This window comes from Chiloscyllium punctatum, chromosome 15, assembly GCF_047496795.1.
Source record: "Chiloscyllium punctatum isolate Juve2018m chromosome 15, sChiPun1.3, whole genome shotgun sequence".
Taxonomy (NCBI): domain Eukaryota; kingdom Metazoa; phylum Chordata; class Chondrichthyes; order Orectolobiformes; family Hemiscylliidae; genus Chiloscyllium; species Chiloscyllium punctatum.
This window is the reverse complement of record NC_092753.1, coordinates 7,618,379-7,636,861: the sequence shown is the minus strand read 5'-3', so window position 1 is coordinate 7,636,861 and position 18,483 is coordinate 7,618,379. Positions and strand designations below refer to the sequence as shown.

Below are 18,483 nucleotides of genomic sequence, written 5' to 3'. Positions count from 1 at the left end.
TGAAGCTGAGAGTCTGAGGTTAGGTGTTCAAGGCCGAGAGTCCAAGGCTAAGTGTCCAAGGCTGAGAGTTCAAGTCCACACTGAGGCAGGCAGGGAGCCCAAGGCTGAGAAGAAAGAGGAAGAAAAAACACAGAAGAGAAAATAAAGAGAAGAAACAAAAAAGAAACAGACGGACAGGATCAGTTTCTAATGAAGCACCCTATTCATCTGCCAATTTGAACTGCTGTAGTCCTAAAATATTTCCTTGCCTAACCCAGTACAAAGTCGATAGTGTTTCTTCACCAAGCCACTGTAGATCTAAATGTAGTTCTTCTTATATCTGAATATAAACTCGAATGCATCTGTGAACTTAACACCAAATTTGTGGTATTTAGTATCAGTTTCTTGTAAAATCTAAGGGCCACGAACCTTCCCATGTACCCTCTATGTCAGTAATGTCCTAGCTGTCCAGTTCAAAGGTGGCTGAATTAGGTAGTTTCACCTGAATTAGGTACTACATCCTTGTATTAACTTCACCTCCATTGCTTAAGTTAGTAAACACCAGTGTTACAAACCTAGTTCTAGGCTCAATAACACCTCAAATTTGTATTCCCTTTTGTGTTTTTATCTTTCTCTTTCTTCTACACTGAGGGTGGCGGATGTAGGTACTGAATTTCATTGTTAGCACCTTTACAAAACAAAAAGAGAATTCTACAATCCAGATTGTGGTGCTGGAAAAGCACAGCAGGTCACAGCATCCGAAGAGCAGGAGAATCGACATTTTGGGCAAGAGTCCTTCATCAGGGATGTTTCCTCAGATGCTGCCTGACCTGCTGTGCTTTTCCAGCATCACACTCTCAACTCTGATCTCCAGCATCTGCAGTCCTCACTTTCTCCAAGAGAATTCTACAGCAAAAAGCTCCTGAAATTTAATAAAAAGAATGCTGTCTTATTGAAGATAGTCTGTTGTGTTTATTCAGTTAATTTATTCAATTAATTTATTCAGCTTCCAGCTATTGAATGAGTCAGAAGCAATTGATGAAGTCATTTCCACTGTGAGTTTAAGTTAGTTCATCTTAGCTGAACAGTGCCATTTCAGTGAGATTCACCATCACATTGCACACTGAAAGAAATTTGGTCAGGTAATACTGTAGCTCTTTACTTAATTGAAGAGAATTGTCAAATATTAAAGTCTTGAAGCTTGTTTATTTTTTGATTTTTCTGCATCAGTTAATACAAGATTAATTTGTTTTAGATATTTTCTAACAGACCTCTGGAGTAGGTGAGACTTGATCCTGGACTTCTAGGTCAAAGGTAGGGACATTTCAAATGTGTTATTAGAACCATTGCTAGGTTACATTAAAGTTATTTATATGAACCAAACTTGTTGAAAGGATGTTGGTTTTATGTGTACATTGTAGATATCTTTAGCTTAACTCTTTTGCTGAATAGAGCTGCAAATGTGCAAGTTAATGGAACTCAAGGTGGTATTGCGCTTGGAACTTGGTTTGTAACATTGTTGTTTTATAACTTCAGCAATGGAAGTGAGTTAATTCAAGGATGCAGTTAATTAATGTCAGCACCACCGGAACAAATAAACAATGTTAGTTTATCTCCTCATGCCACAGAGTTTCCGTGTAAAGTCCACTTGGGACCCTCAACACACTTTGTCATTTGTAAAGTCTGAATGCAGTACACAGTAAACATGTGAAGTGTTCTGAGACAACATCCTCGGGGTTCTTGCGCCACTTAATTTAATGAATTTAATTTAGTAAGCTTGAGAACCTGACCAGATTGCTCTTGGCTGTTAAGGCAAATCCTGTCTACCTTGGCAGTATGCTGCAGGTTTCCCATTTCAAGCATGAGTCTGAAATTAAGTAAAATATGTTTATTTTAGAAGAAACAAAATGTGTATTTTCTGATCTTTACAGTGTCAGATAATTTTATTCTTTAAAATTAGGGATTAAAAATATCCTTAAATTCTATTTAATGTTTCCCCTTTATATGCTGGTAGCACACCATACACATTCAGATCTCTTTGTTTTACTCTTTTCTAATAGCTTTTTTTTTCCCTGTGGATGTATTACAGAGAACCTTTCTTCCAAGTTTCAATGTTTACTAAAATGTAATTCAGAAACTGGAAGGATCAGAAGGAATGTGATGCAAATTAGACTTGAGTGGATTTAAACTGTATAGAAGTAAATCAGCAAATTTTTAAATAAAGACAAATAGGATGGTGAACTCCAGTTGCTTATATATATTGCCACATAGACAACATGATACCAGTTTATAGTCCAACAGGTTTATTTAACAATACAAGCTTTCGGAGCATTGTTCCTTCATCAGGTAGCGAGTGGGACAGGATACATAGAACACAACATTTATAAGCAAAAGTGTGATACAACTGGTGCAATGTATGAGATAAACCTAGATGGCTGTTAAGTCTTTAATCACTTAGAATCTAGATACAGGTTTAGATTGATTAATATGTAAATCCCAAATAATTTAAGATTTTATCAGTATATTTAAAAAAAAGGTGATAACTCAGTTCAAACAATGCATTAAAGGTGTGAGGTTATAGTATGCCTGTGCCCCATTCCAGAGTCAGACTGGTTTTATTTGCAAAGTAGGTATTTATAGAATGTCACATTGACTGACTGCCCATATAGTGTACTTTTTGAACAAAATAGATTGTATCTGCAAATACAAATTTGCCCCATAGACGTATGTGTGTGTGTGTGTGTGTGTGTGTGAGAGAGAGAGAGAGAGAGAGTGTGAGAGTGAGAGTGCATGTTGTGAGAAAGAGAGTGAGAGAGTGAGAGTATGTGTGTGTGAGTGTGTGTGTATGTGTGTAGGCAAATGTGTGTTTGTTGAAGAGAGCAAATGCGCAAGTGTGATGGAATGAGGACGGCCTCAACCAGGACCTTGGGTTCATCTCATGTGACAGGTGACCTCACCACATTATACACACACACACACACACACACACACACACACACACACACACTTGTACACTCTCATGCACAGTTTCTCGCAGGCTACATTCCGGCACACTCACGCACATGTTCTCTCAAGCGTGCACATACACACACATGCACTCTCTCTCACAAATACACATACATACACAAACACACACAGGGTGAATTTGCATTTGCAGATACAATCTATTTTATTCAACAAGCACACAATTTGTAGGCAGTCAGTCAATGTGACATTTTATAAATACCTATTTTGGAAATAAAACCAGTCTGACTCTAGAATGGGACACAGGCAGACCCTAACCTCATACCTTTAATGCATTGTCTGAGCTGAGGTATCACCTTTTCTTTCGATATACTGAGAAAACCTTAAATTATCTGAGGTAGCGACTTGAAAGAAATTTGTGGATTTACACATTAATCAATTGAAACCGAGTTAAAAATAACACAACACCAGGTGATAGTCCAACAGGTTTATTTGGAGGTACAAGCTTTCCGAGCGCTGCTCTTTCGTTAGGTGACTAAACCTGTTCGAATATAACCTGGTGTAGTGTAATTTTAAACTTTGTCCACCCAGGTCCAACACTGGCACCTCCACATTAATTGAAGCCAATGGAGATAGTGAGGAAAGAGATCAATCTGAGACTGGTATAGTTGAGAACTGAAACGAGTCAAACAGTCAGGGCAGGCAAAGACAAGGTAGGACTAATAAATTAACTGCATTTATTTCAATGCAAGAGGCCTAACAGGGAAGGCGGATGAACTCAGGGCATGGTTAGGCACATGGGACTGGGATATCATAGCAATTACAGAAACATGGCTCAGGGATGGGTAGGACTGGCAGCTTAATGTTCCAGGATACAAATGCTACAGGAAGGATAGAAAAGGAGGCAAGAGAGGAGGGGGAGTGCCGTTTTTGATTAGGGATAGCATTACAGCTGTGCTGAGGGAGGATATTCCTGGAAATACATCCAGGGAAGTTTTTGGGTGGAACAGAGAAATACAAAAGGGATGATCACCTTATTGGGATTGTATTATAGACTCCCTTATAGTCAGGGGGAAATTGAGAAACAAACTTGTAAGGAGATCTCAGCTGTCTGTAAGAATAATAGGGTGGTTATGGTAGGGGATTTTAACTTTCCAAATATAGACTGGGACTGCCATAGTGTTAAGGGTTAGATGGAGTGGAATTTGTTAAGTGTGTACAAGACAATTTTTTGATTCAGTATGTGGATGTACCTACTAGAGAAGGTGCAAAACTTGACCTATTCTTGGGAAATAAGGCAGGACAGGTGACTGAGGTGTCAGTGGGGGAGCACTTTGGGGCCAGCGACCATAATTTTATTAGATTTAAAATAGTGATGGAAAAGGATAGACCAGATATAAAAGTTGAAGTTCTAAATTGGAGAAAGGCCAATTTTGATGGTATTAGGTATTTGATGGAACTTTCAAAACTAAAAATGTGTTGCTGGAAAAGCGCAGCACATCAGGCAGCATCCAAGGAGCAGGAGAATCGACGTATCGGGCATGAGCCCTTCTTCAGGCTCATGCCCGAAACGTCGATTCTCCTGCTCCTTGGATGCTGCCTGACCTGCTGCACTTTTCCAGCAACACATTTTCAGCTCTGATCTCCAGCATCTGCAGTCCTCACTTTCTCCTAGAAGAACTTTCAAAAGCTGACTGGGGGCAGATGTTCGCAGGTAAAGGGACAGCTGGGAAATGGGACGCCTTCAGAAATGAGATAATGAAAATCCAGAGAAAGCATATTCCTGCTAGGGTGAAAGGAATGGCTGGTAATTATAGGGAATGCTGGATGACTAAAGAAATTGAGGGTTTGGTTAAGAAAAAGAAGGAAGCATATGTTAGGTATAGACAGGAGAGATCGAAAAAGGCAGTAGGAGTATATTTAAGAGGGATATCAGAAGGGCAAAAAGGGGACATGAGATAGCTTTGGCAAATGGAATTAAGGAGAATCCAAATACATTAAGGACAAAAGGGTAACTGGGGAGAGAATAGGGCCCCCCAAAGATCAGCAAGGCGGTCTTTGTGTAGAGCCGCAGAAAAATGGGGGAGATACTAAACGGATATTTTGCATCAGTATTTACTGTGGAAAAGGAAATGGAAGATATAAAATGTAGGGAAATCGATGGTGACATCTTGAAAAATGTCCAGATTACAGAGGAGGAAGTGCTCGATGTCTTGAAATGCATAAAGGTGGATAAACCCCCAGGATCTGATCAGGTGTACCCTAGATATCTATGGGAAGCTAGAGAAGTGATTGCTGGGCCTTTTGCTGAGATATTTGTATCATCAATAGTCACAGATGAGGTGCTGGAAGACTGGAGGTTGGCTAACTTGGTGCCACTGTTTAAGAAGGGTGGTAAGGACAAGTCAGGGAACGATAGACCAGTGAGCCTGGCATCGGTAGTGGGCAAGTTGTTGGAGGGAATCCTGAGGCTCAGGATGTATCTGTATTTGGAAAGGCAAGGGCTGATTAGGGATAGTCAACATGGCTTTGTGCGTGGGAAATCATGTCTCATAAACTTGATTAAGTTTTTTGAAGAAGTAACAAAGAGGATTGATGAGGGCAGAGCAGTAGATATGATCTATATGGACTTCAGTAAGGCGTTCGACAAGGTTCCCCATGAGAGACTGATTAGCAAGGTTAGATCTTACGGAATACAGAGAGAACTAGCCATTTGGACACAGAACTGGCTCAAAGGTAGAAGACAGAGGGTGGTGGTGGATGGTTGTTTTTCAGACTAGAGGCCTGTGACCAGTGGAGTGCTACAAGGATCGCCGATGGGTCCAATACTTTTCATGATTTATATAAATGATTTGGATGTGAGCAGAAGAGGTATAGTCAATAAGTTTGCAGATGACACCAAAATTGGAGGTGTAGTGGACAGCGAAGAAGGTTACCTCGATTACAACAGGATCTTGTTCAGATGGGCCAATGGGTGGGAACTGGTAGATGGAGTTTAATTCAGGTAAATGCGAGGTGCTGCAATTTGGGAAAGCAAATCTTAGCAGGACTTATACACTTAATGGTAAGGTCCTGGGGAGTGTTGCTGAACAAAGAGACCTTGGAGTGCAGATTCATAGCTTCTTGAAAATGGTAAATAGGATAGTGAAGAAGGTGTTTGATATGCTTTCCTTTATTAGTCAGAGTACTGAGTACAGAAGTTGGGAGGTCATGTTGCAGCTGTACAAGACATTGGTTGGGCTACTGTTGGAATATTGCGTGCAATTTTGGTCTCCTTCCTATCGGGAAGATTTGTGAAACTTGAAAGGGTTCAGAAAAGATTTACAAGGATGTGACCAGGATTGGTGGATTTGAGCTATAGGGAAAGGCTGAACAGGCTGGGACTGTTTTCCCTGGAGCATCGGAGGCTGAGGGGTGACCTTATAGAGGTTTACAAAATTATGAGGGGCATGGATAGGATAAATAGACAAAGTCTTTTCCCTGGGGTTGGGGAGTCCAGAACTAGAGGGCATAGGTTTAGGGTGAGAGGGGAAAGATATAAAAACGATCTACATGGCAACCTTTTCACACAGAGGGTGGTACATGTGTGGAATGAGTTGCCAGAGGAAGTGGTGGAGGCTGGTACAATTGCAACATTTAAAAGGCATTTGGATGAGTATATGAATAGGAAGGGTTTGGAGGGATATAGGCCGGGTGCTTGTAGGTGGGAGTACATTGGATTGGGATATCTGGTCAGCATGGATGGGTTGGACCGAAGGGTCTGTTTCCATGCTGTACATCTCTATGACTCTATGACTCTATTTGTCTAATATATTGCATCAGCTATATGACAATTTTACTATCTTTTACTATGTGTCTCACTAGCTACCTGATGAAGGAGTAGTGCTCCAAAAGCTTGTACTTTCAAATAAACCTTTTGGACGAAAACCTGGTGTTGTGTGATTTTTAACTTTGTCCACTCCAGTCCAACACTGGCACCTCCACACCATAGAATTATGTTATTGTGGCAATACCAAAAATTAGGCTCAATCAAGGCCAGGAGTTCAGAGTAAAGATTCAGGGCGGCCACTGGTTAATCTGCCACCTTCTTGAGTGAACAAGAAAATGATGAGAGGTATGCAATAAGGTTTGGGTTTATTTGACATGTATGTGAATTGTACAGGAAGTAACAAGTAATGCTGTTGATAGACACAAAGTTGTAGTGATAATGGGGACCTGGTTCAGAAAAAGGTAGGATTAGGTGTTGACCTGTTTCTAAGGTGTCAGGGAACAAAAGAGAGGAGGAAAGGTGGCAGTTTTGCTTAAGGATCATATAACAGTGAAGGATAATATAACAGTATTGGACAGAGAGATAGCAAGGATAGAATCTATTTGATTTGAATTAAGAAACAACTGAGATACTATTACAATATTGGGTGTACTGTAGAGGCCACCAAGAGGAATAAAGTTGCAAACAATTACAGAGACTTTAAAACATTTTGTTGTAATTGAAAACATTAGTTACCCTAATATTAATTGGCATATAATCCACATAGAGCAGAGAGAGGGAGCAATTTCTAGATATGTAAAGTAGAATGTTCTATAGTATGTTTCTGGTTGAAGAGAAAGGACATATTGCTGAATTGCTTTCTGGTGAATGAAATAAGACAAATGGATCATTTAGGGGAGCATTTAGGGGATAGTGAGTGTAATATCATAAGGTCTAGGTTGGCTGTGGAATAAAACAAGGAAAAATCTAGAATAAAAACAATTAATTGGAGGGCACCTAATTTCAGTATGGCAAGGAACAGACCTGCTGTGTTTTTCCAACGCCACACTTTTCGACTCTGACTCTCCAGCATCTGTGTCCTCACTTTCTCTCAAGGACAGATCTGACATAGGTAAATTGGAATCAAAGATTAGCAGACAAAACATTGTATGAAAATAGATTGACAGCCAATTTAAAAGAGAATGCAAGAATTTTCTACAGGCTTATAAATATAAGAAGGGTAATAAAGGTGTATAATTACCATTAAGGAACTGATAGGGGAATTGATTCTTGAACATTGAGGTCATAGCTGCAACACTCGATCAATGCTTTGCGTCTGCTTTTACAAAGGAAGAAGATGTTGCTGAAGTAGTAGTGAAAGAGGAGATGGTTGATATACTGGAGGATTAAAAATTGAAACGTCAAAGAATCACAGCCTCAGAGACCCGGGTTCAATTCCCACTTCAGGCGACTGACTGTGTGGAGTTTGCACGTTCTCTCCATGTCTGCGTGGGTTTCCTCCGGGTGCTCCGGTTTCCTCCCACAGTCCAAAAATGTGCAGGTTAGGTGAGTTGGCCATGCTAAATTGCCCGTAGTGTTAGGTGAAGGGGTAAATGTAGGGGAATGGGTCTGGATGGGTTGTGCTTCGGCGGGTCAGTGTGGACTTGTTGGGCCGAAGGGCCTGTTTCCACACTGTAAGTAATCTAATCTAATCTAAATCATTGAGATCTACAGCATAGAAAATGATCCCTCAGCCCATCAGATTTGCAGTGGTCAAAAGCAACCACAGAACTACTCTAATTCAATTTTTTAGCACTTGCCTGTAGCATTGTATGCCTTGGCATTGCAATGTACATCCAATACGTCTTAATGTTATCAGGGTTTTTTCCTCTACCACTATGATAATCCCTACAAGGTGCTTGGGCAATCACTAATTAATCTCCTTATGGAGGTCACTGAGTATGAGTTCCCTTGGACTGCCCCATTGGAACTCATCACCTTAGCCCTTTAAAACTTTGGAAGGGGCCTTTTCATGGTACAGAGGTAGAGCCCTACCCCAGGACCAGGAGAACAAGGTTCAGGTTCCACCGCTCCAGAGGCATGTAACAACATTTCTGAACAGGATTAATTAGGAAAAATGCTTCCAGGGGACCCTCTTGTGGCACAGGGGTACAGTCCCTGCTCCAGAGCGGAGGGCCTTGGTTCAAGTGCCACCTGTTCCAGAGTTGTGTAATTTTCCAATCCTTCTTTGATACAGGTATGTTGTCAGTGGACTGGAGAAGTGCAAATGTTATATACTTCTTCAAAATATGTTGTGAAGCTAAATTAAGTAACTACAGGCCAGTTGGTTTAAGCTCAATGATGGAAATGCTTAGAAATGATAATCCGGAAAAAAATTACAAACTGCTTGGACAGTTTGTAAGGAATGATTAGAAAAGGCAGTAGAGATGTGTTAAGGGGTAGTCACATTTAAGGAATTTGATTGAATTTTTCAAAAAGCAAATAGAAAGGATGCTGATGGTAATCTGGCTGCAAAAAGCTATTGATGAAGGGTCATGGAACAGATGTTTCAGTAAAGTTGAAACACATAACATAAAAGATACATCGGCAGTGTGAAATTGGCTGAGTGACAACAATGAATAGTGGCAAACTTGTTTTTCTGACTAGAGAAATGTATCAGTAGTTGTCCTCAAAGACTGTATTATGATCATTGCCTGTCTTGCTCCGAAACAATGAGCTAAACGTGAACATACAGGGAACAATTTCAAAGCTAAATTGGAAAGTATTATGACCAGTGAGGAAATTAGTGGCAGATCTCAAAATATTAGGTGGGAGGGACAGACAAATAGACAATGAAACTGTGACCTGATATATTTCTATAGGAAGAATGAGGAAAGACAATATTTCTATAATTCTAAAGGAAGCTATCCAGTCTAAACAACTGGCTGATTAGAACTGTACAATGATTAAATGATAATGGGATGTAACAAGTAAGTCGCTGATATTATCTTTTATTTTTACTTTTTATATAAGATTTATTACTATATACTAATAAGACCTATCATTACTTAGTAGGACTTATCAAAATTGGTAATATTTATTTATAGTAGTAAGGTTTATTAGTATTGATAATGTTATTAGCAGTAGCAACAGTAACGAATAAATAAAATAATAGCAGGACTGTTCCAACCACAACAATGCACATCCTGTGAGAACACCAGAACAAGAGTAACTATTTCTGCAGGAAGTCTTACCAATTATAGCAATGTGATATTGGGAGTTTGGGAACGTGAGCTGCAGATGGCAATACTGTAGTGCATCCATGAAGTTGTAGTGGATAGTACATGTACAGATGTGATCAACAGCTTAAAAGTACGTAGAAGGAGAGAGAGAATGGGTGACCATCAGGCAGGCAAACAAAAATAGGCAGATAGTGCAGGCGCCCTCTGAATGCATTCCATTCTTTTAATAGTATTCAATCGAAATATTGTTGAAAGTGATGTTTAATCACAGATGGGCAGCTGAAGCTAAGTCCATGGGATCATGTGTAGCTCAGGTGTGGATTTCAAAGAAGACTGGAAAAATAGTGATTTGACAATGTGGGGAAATAAACAGGCATCAATGTGACACAGATGCAAAACAAAGATCTTGTGTTGCCAAATTCTACCCCCAATGATCCTTGATACCCCTACCTAACACAAGTCTCTCTGCATGTGCCTTGAAAATATTCAATAACCTCGCATCCACTGTCTTCTGAGGCAGAGAATTTCAAAATTTAACAACTCACAAGAAGAAAAAAATTCTTGTCGTCTCTGTCCTTAGGTGGCAACCCCTAATTTCAGAACAGTGACCATAGTTCTGATCTGACTGACCCACAAGAAGAAACATCTGCCACCTTCCCACCCATTCCAGCCATGACCTTATTGAATGGTGGAGCAGGCCTGAGTGACAAAATGGTCTACTTCTGCCCCTATTTTGTATGTTCATGTTCTGCTGAATTTCAAGACAGAGAAGTGTGAATTAATTCAGTTAGGTAGGAAGAACATGAAGAGACAATCCAAAATAAAGAGCAAACACTAAATGGGATACAGGTGCAGAGGGACGTGGGTATTGGCATATGTGCTTTAGTCATTGAAGATGGTAGGACTGTTGACAAACCAATTAATAAAGAATACAATATCCAAGATTCATTACTGGAGTATAGAGTACAACAAGAGCAAGGAGGATGCACTCTACTTGTAAAACACTTGAATATTGCAACTATTTCACAAATGCTTCACATTTTAGGAAGGATATGAAGGCATTGGAGACAGTGCAGATAAGTTTCACCAAAATAGTTATAAGTTTGAGGAATTTCATTATGTAGATTGTTTGGAGAAGTTAAAATTGTTTTCCTTGTAGAGAAAAAGACTAAGAGGCCATCTGATTGTGGTGCTGAAACTCATGAGGGATCTGGACAGTGTAGTTAAGGAGAAACTGTCTCCACGGTTGAAAGGATCAAGAATGAGAAGTAATTAGATAGAGCAGTCAAAACAATGTGAGAAAATTCTTTGCGGCACAATGAATAGTTAAAATCTGGAATGCTGTATCTGAGTCTATGGTAGTGGTAGATTCAACTGAAACATTCAAAAGGGAATTAGATTGATACATGAAAGGGAAGAATATATAAGGTTATTGGGTTAGAAAAGGTGGGAGAGTGGCACTACATGAATTGTTCATTCAGAGAACTGGTGACGACATGATGGGTAAAATGGTCTCCTGTATTATAATAATTCGGTGATTCCATGTAAATGTGCAAAAATCATTGACAATGGCAAGTCATATTAAACAATCAGTTCTAAAACACACAGGATCCTAGACTTTATCAACAAAAGCATACAGTTAAAGAAAGCAAATAAATTATGAGAAATCTTTATGAAACAGTTACCCTTAATAGAAGAGTTCTCTTTGATTTTAAGTAGCGCAGTCCATTAAGAATGCAATGGCATTGGAGAGGTAGCAGAAAAGGTTTTAACATCTCTGAAGATGATAGACTTCAGTTTTGTGGATAATTTGATGAAAATGGGCCTACTTTCCTTGGAAAGAGAAGACTGAAAGGAAATTACATATAAAGGATCAAAATCATCAAATATCTGAAAGAGTAAATTGCAAAAATTTTCATTGCCTTAGGGGTTGAGAACCAGAGGGCAATGATTTAATTTAATTGACAAATGAAACATGTATGTGATAAGGAAAAGTGTTTTTAATCAGTAATTATTTAGGATATGACAGACACTGATTCACAGTATAGTGGTGGTAGATTCACTCATGCATTTCAGTAAGTAATTGGATAATTATCTGAGGAGGAAAAACTTGCAGGCTACTGCAAAAGTTGGAGAAAGTGGGGCTAATTGAGATGTTGTTACAACGATTAGCATGGACACAACAGGCTAAATGGACTCCTGTGCTGTAGATTTCGTGATTCTAGAAGGCATTTAATGCCCAAACTCTGTTTGGCACTAGCACCACCTCTCAGTGTTTTCCTGCACTTATGTTTCCAAATTTGTGTTGTGCTTTTTCTAACCAAACATCTTCACTGTAAAGTTATGTTTAAAAATACAAACTTAGAATACATGTAAATATTGTAAAATGATAAATAACAATCAAACTCAGCTTTAATAATAATCTGATAATTTTAAAGATTATTTTGTATCTATTTCACTGCCAGTTTCCAAACAAGTAATTTTCCATTGTTATAATTGTCCCATTTTATGTGAGGAAGCAACTGCCATTTGTATAATAATGGCCATTCAAATAATGTTAATTAAAGGAAGTTTATTTGCTGGAAATCATCCCAATACATTATTTCAATTTCTTTTGAGCAGAAGCAGAAAGTTGAACATTGAATTTTTTTTTCAAATTGAAGACTAATCAACAGTCTATAAATAGCTATGCTGTGAAAATTCTCAGGCAATATGAGATTTGATGCAGGAAAGGAAGTTTTTGTTTAAATAAATGTTTGAATACAGAACTTAAATAAATTTGATGAAAACCTTCAACCTCTTTTCTCCTTTTAGCAATGTTAAAGACTTGTTAAAAAATGTTTATTTAGATTTGAATTTTGCTGGCATCCCTAATTGCCCTTGAGAAGGTAATGGTGAAAAGTAAAGAAAAAGCACTAATGGCTTTGTCCACTCCAATTGTGTCAAATTCCTCAAGTATCTATTTGTGCAAAAGCAATTAACTATATCTCTGTTTGCAGAACATTAACTAAACAATCTTTGCAGGTATATGTAATAGCTTTTATCAGCCATTCATTAAATGGAGCTGATAAATGTGAAATAAAAATCAAGTAATCTATTTCATGACATGTTTTGATGTCTGTCAGATAATGTTAAGTCACACCCCCGTTTGCATTTTGCAGGGATCGTTCCGTCTGGGACACCCTAATCCATTCTGCAACCACCAACACCATCCCCGTCCCTACGGCACCTTCCCATGTAACGGTAGAAGGTGTAATACCTGCTCATTCACCACCTCCCTGCTCACCATCTGAGGACCTAAACAGTCTTTCCAGATGAAGCGTCATTTCACCTGTACCTCCTCCAATCTTGTGTATTGCATTTGCAGCACCCAATGTGGCCTACTCTACATTGGAGAAACTAAACACAGACTGGATGACCACTTTGCGGAACGCCTCTGGTCTGTGTGCAAGCACGACCCCAACCTTTCCATGGCCAGTCATTTTAACACAGAGTCCTGCTCACATGCCCACATGTCTGTCCTTGGCATGCTGCAGTGTTCCAGTGAATCACAGTGCAAACTGGAGGAATGACATCTCATCTTCAGACTAGGCACTTTACAGCCTTCTGGACTTAATATTGAGTTCAACACCTTCAAATTGTTAACCAACTCTCACTTCTTCCCTTATCTTTTAGCTTGTTACATGCTATCATATCCTCTCGCCCCTCCTCCCATCCCAGTGGGACTGTCATCTAGACTCGAATCATTAGTTTGTTCTCTACCCATGGATGCTGTCTGATCCGCTGTGATCGCCAGCAATTTTGTTTTAAGTCGGTAATGTAGCCCGCATTTTCATTCAAATGCACCATTTCCTTCTCAGCAGCAAGGGATTATATTTTTATAAACATAATTTATTGTAATCATAGCTTTTAATGAGCTTAATTTACATGTCCAGCTGTTCGCATTGTTTGGTATGCAGAAAAAGAATTTGAATGAATGGAAAATTAGTTTTGGTCACTGCGAATTTCACATTGCATATCCTCATCTTTACTTCCCTGTCATTATTGTGGTCACAGACAAATTATTATATAATAGCAAAGTTTTATAAGTTCCAAAATTTGTGATTATATTTGTACTATCTATGAGGCATTTAATGTTGAGGTCTTTGATGTAATATCTCAAAAGTAAATTGTAAAAATTATAACCTCATATATGATAAAGTAGCGAGAAAAAGCAAGGTTTTGTGGTGTAGTGAGTAGTGTGTCCTCGCCTCGAAGCTCGAAGCTGTGCACTCAAGTCCCACTCCAGCACCCAACGGCCACAGAAGGTGCAACATGACATGGCAAAACAGGTTTATAACTGAATTTAAAATCTTTTCAATAAGCTTATGGCTGGTACCAAAAAAGAGTCTCCTGGTCACCCATTGATATGGAATGATGCCTCCCAAGTTGTAACTTCAGGTGAAAGCCTAGCAACCAATCCAGGGAAATACAGCTATGGAAAAAAAATGATGTAATCAAGTGTTTTGCCTGCATCATACAACATAAAGTGTGAGAAATGACTATCCCTGTTTTGTTGTCATATAATTGGGGGTTTTTAAATATGTTAATCAATACTACGAACTGTTCCTGATAATGATATATTGGAAATTGTCAGTTTTGTATTGTTTTATATTAATTATGTGCTTACAAGAGACCAATCCATGTCTCTTGGTTTCATCTGTGCCCAGACTTCTGAATACTGACTTGGATTATAAGGTAAAATAATTGGAAACAAGAGTGGACTGACAACAGTGTGAGATGTATGACACACAGAGAAAAGTAAAAACTTACAGATAGGAAGTTACAGAAGAGAACAAAACAGCATGAAAAGACCAGAGAAAGATTAATAAAGAGGAATACAAAGAAAAACATAATAAAGGGAGGGAGACAAATAAACGATAATGATGAACACCAACAATAATGAGGTACCAACAAGGGACAATTGAAACTTCTTCGGTAGTGAAAAAAAATTAGTGGACTGTGAATCACTTGCATTGGTCAGAAGTATGGGCTCTGAAAATTCACTACAACCCCATGGAAATATAATTGGACCAGGCATATAAATACTGCAGCTAGAAAAGCAGACCAAAGGCTGGGATTTCTGTGGCGTTGTAACTCACTTGCTGAGTCCTTAAAACCAGCCCACCATCTACAAGGCAGAAGTGATGAATATGATAGAATAAATTCTGTAGGTGTCCCTCAATAATATTGACTGAAGCATGTGTTCTTGAACTTCATTCCAAGTTTAAAGAATAATGCTTAGGAGCCCTGCCTTAAACAGCTCTGACAAAATGAAAAATAAGCAATTGCTTATGAAATAATACGAGCAAAGTACTGTGGATGCTGGAGATTTGAAGTAAAAATAAACAGCTGAAGAAACACAGCATGTCTGGTGGTATCTATGGAGACAGACACTGTTAATGCTTTGGGTCCAGTATGACTCTTCTTCAGGCCTTTGAACTCACATAAATAGATAGATGGAGTGAGGTGGTAGACAGATTGTAACGTTTGTCCTGGAGGAGCGGAGAAGGTGATTGACCTCGTGGCATTGCTGTGCATTCCTCTGCACTGCACTGCACTGACTCAGGTGGCATCCTCAGAGCAGCCTGGCTAGGTCTGCTGTCATGGTATCCTTTGCCACTTCTGAGGGGAGGGGGCATCTCTCTAACACCACCAGGACTTCTAGAATCCCAAACGCAGGGTGCCAAATTTCTTGTCTGCCACATCCAAGTCAAATAAAATGAACTGAGAAGGGCAACTCCAGACTGCTTTTTGAAATATTGTGCTGGTGCCAGGGGTCTCAGGATGTCTCAGCAGTGGCAAAAACTTCTATCGATGGCAAGGAGAAGAATATAATGAACAGGGTCGCATTGGAGTATGATTAGATTAGGTTCCCTGTGGTATGGAAACAGGCCCTATGGCCCAACAAGTCCACACCAACCTTCAGATGAGTAAATCACCCAGGCCCATTTCCCTACCCTATATTTACCCCTGACTAATGCACCTAACACTATAGACAATTTAGCATGGCCAATTGTGATTGCACATCTTTGTGATTGTGGGAGGAAACCGGAGCATCTAGAGGAAACCCATGCAGACACGGGGAGAATATACAAACTCCACACAGATAGTCACCCGAGGCAGGAATTGAACCCAGGTCCCTGGCACTGTAAGGCAGCAGTGCTAACCACAGAGCCGCTGTGCCACCTGCAATGCATAGGTATGATGCATAGGTAATGAGGCAATTTGGAATAACTGCATGAGAAAACTTGTTAAGCATCACAGCGAGAACGCCACCATTAACCTGTGAAAAAATGGCCAGTTTCTTAGGCAAGATACACCTCCTAAGTTTTTTACCTCTGAGTGTTAATGGAAATGACTTATGTTGTAAAGCAAATAAATTATTAATAAGTCAATATAAGTTTATTACACATAGATGTCAAAATAAAATAAACATTTTCTTTCAAACTTTGCCAGAGACAGCATTGCAAAGAAGAAATTGTTGCCAGGATTGGAGGGTTTGAGCTTTAGGGAGAGGATGAATAGGCTGGGGTTGTTTTCCCTAGGTGAGAGGCTGAGGGGTGACGTTATAGAGGTTTATAAAATCATGAGGGGCATGGATAAGATAAATAGACAAAGTCTCTTCCCTGGGGTGGGGGAGTCCAGAAATAGAAGGCATAGGTTTAGGGTGAGAGGAGAAAGATATAAAAGGGACCTAAGGGGCAACGTTTTCACACAGAGGATGGTGTGTATGTGAGATTAGATGCCAGAGGAAATGGTGAAGACTGGCACAATTGCAGCATTTAAAAGGCATCTGGATGGGTATATGAATATGAACCTAGAGTTTAGAGGGATATGGACCAAGTGCTGGCAAATGGGACTAGATTAGGTTAAGATATGTCGTCCGCATGAACCAGTTGGATTGTTTCCGTGATGTACATCTCTATGACTCTATGACTCTGAATGATATCCTTGGCGACACTCAAGTAACTATGAATATAATTAATGTTAGCATCAAATGAAAACAATTTGTAAAAATGCTTAACCTTTCATCTATTTGCCATCATTATAATTAATGGTTTCTTTCTACAGAAACGTCTGATCGTACCGATTTTCTCAAAGCAAAGAATGGTGAACGACAACAATAACCTGAACAATGATTCATGCGGCAACATTACTAACTTCAAAGCTAATATTTATATACAAACGTATATCATCGTATTTATCTTTGGATTCATTGAAAATGCCTTCTGTTTGTACATATTACTGAAGTTATACAAGAGGAACACTACATTCAGCATCGTCATGGTGAACCTAGCAATATCGGATCTGCTCTTTGTCTGCACGTTGCCCTGGCGGGTCCATTATTATTGGAATAACAACAAATGGGACTTTCCATTTTCTTTCTGCATGTTCCTGACTTATGCTCTGTACCTCAACATGTACTGCAGCATCTACTTTCTGACTCTGATGAGCGTGTTGCGCTACTTCGCTGTAGTGCATCCAATGAAAGCTTTAAAGTACAGATCTGTTAGATCTGTGCAAATCATTTGTGTCGCAATATGGGTGTTTGTGGGAGTCTCAACTATTCCTTTTGTGATTAAAAAGAATGAACAAAACGATTCGAACACAACAAAATGCTTTGAACTCAACAATGGGATTAGTAATGAAAATAGTACTATATCTAATGAATCTACTATGAATTTCTTTTCCCTGGTGGTAGGTTGCTTTATTCCCTTCTTAACTACCTCTGTCTGCTACATATTTGTTGTTAAGACTTTGCTAACTTCAGAAATACAGTGCCACCAGCAAAAGCGCTCCCGCAAAACAGCGATTGCAATGATTATTATCGTAATGATTATATTTCTGACCTGTTTTCTGCCCTACCACATTCTACGAACCGTCTATCTTGTCACAAGGCAGAATTCACCCTCGGTCAGCTGTACTCACAAAGCATTGGTGGTTACCCTGTGTGCAGTGGCAATCAATCCCTGTTTGGACCCCCTTTTATATTACTTTGCAGCAGAAACCTTCCGAGGCAAGGTGAGAAGCACAATCAGGACCACATTCAGAGGCTCTCTTGCCTTGATGCGTAAAACCTGAACCCCCACACAATTCACCTTCATGTCTCATTATTATTACAGGAGTAATTGGAGAGCAGGATTTCTCTTGCGTATGATGTCAAAGGTCAAAGTTAAAGGGATATATTGTAATTATTTTCTACCACAAAATAATTTGACTAACAGGCATAGCAGTTTTTATTTGAAGAAAATAATACTCCTCATGCAACATTCTTCTGCTGTATACAACACCAGATTTAAGGACTGATTAATTCATTTTTGTCTTTGGATAATAGTGTTTATCTTCTATGTTGTCCAATTGCAATGTCATGTTTCCTAGAATTGCATTTAGAATGAACTGGTCTTTGTTTTCCTTTAAACCTGTTGTTGAATCCTCTCATTCACAATCTTTTGAGATTCCTTGCCTACTACGCATTGTCAATTTTAATCACTTCAGCTGCTTAGGTAC

The 18,483-nt window shown here is 39.2% G+C and overlaps 1 protein-coding gene across 1 annotated transcript; it reads left to right on the top strand.

Annotated features, from left to right (window-relative positions):
- The first annotated feature begins 1,232 nt into the window (after positions 1-1,232).
- On the top strand, positions 1,233-18,188 carry LOC140486020 (cysteinyl leukotriene receptor 2-like). The gene is made up of 2 exons (XM_072584557.1): positions 1,233-1,293; positions 17,047-18,188. Exon 2 carries the CDS (start codon positions 17,083-17,085, stop codon positions 18,055-18,057), a length of 975 nt encoding a protein of 324 aa, XP_072440658.1. The 5' UTR covers positions 1,233-1,293; positions 17,047-17,082; the 3' UTR covers positions 18,058-18,188.
- The last annotated feature ends 295 nt before the right edge of the window (positions 18,189-18,483 follow it).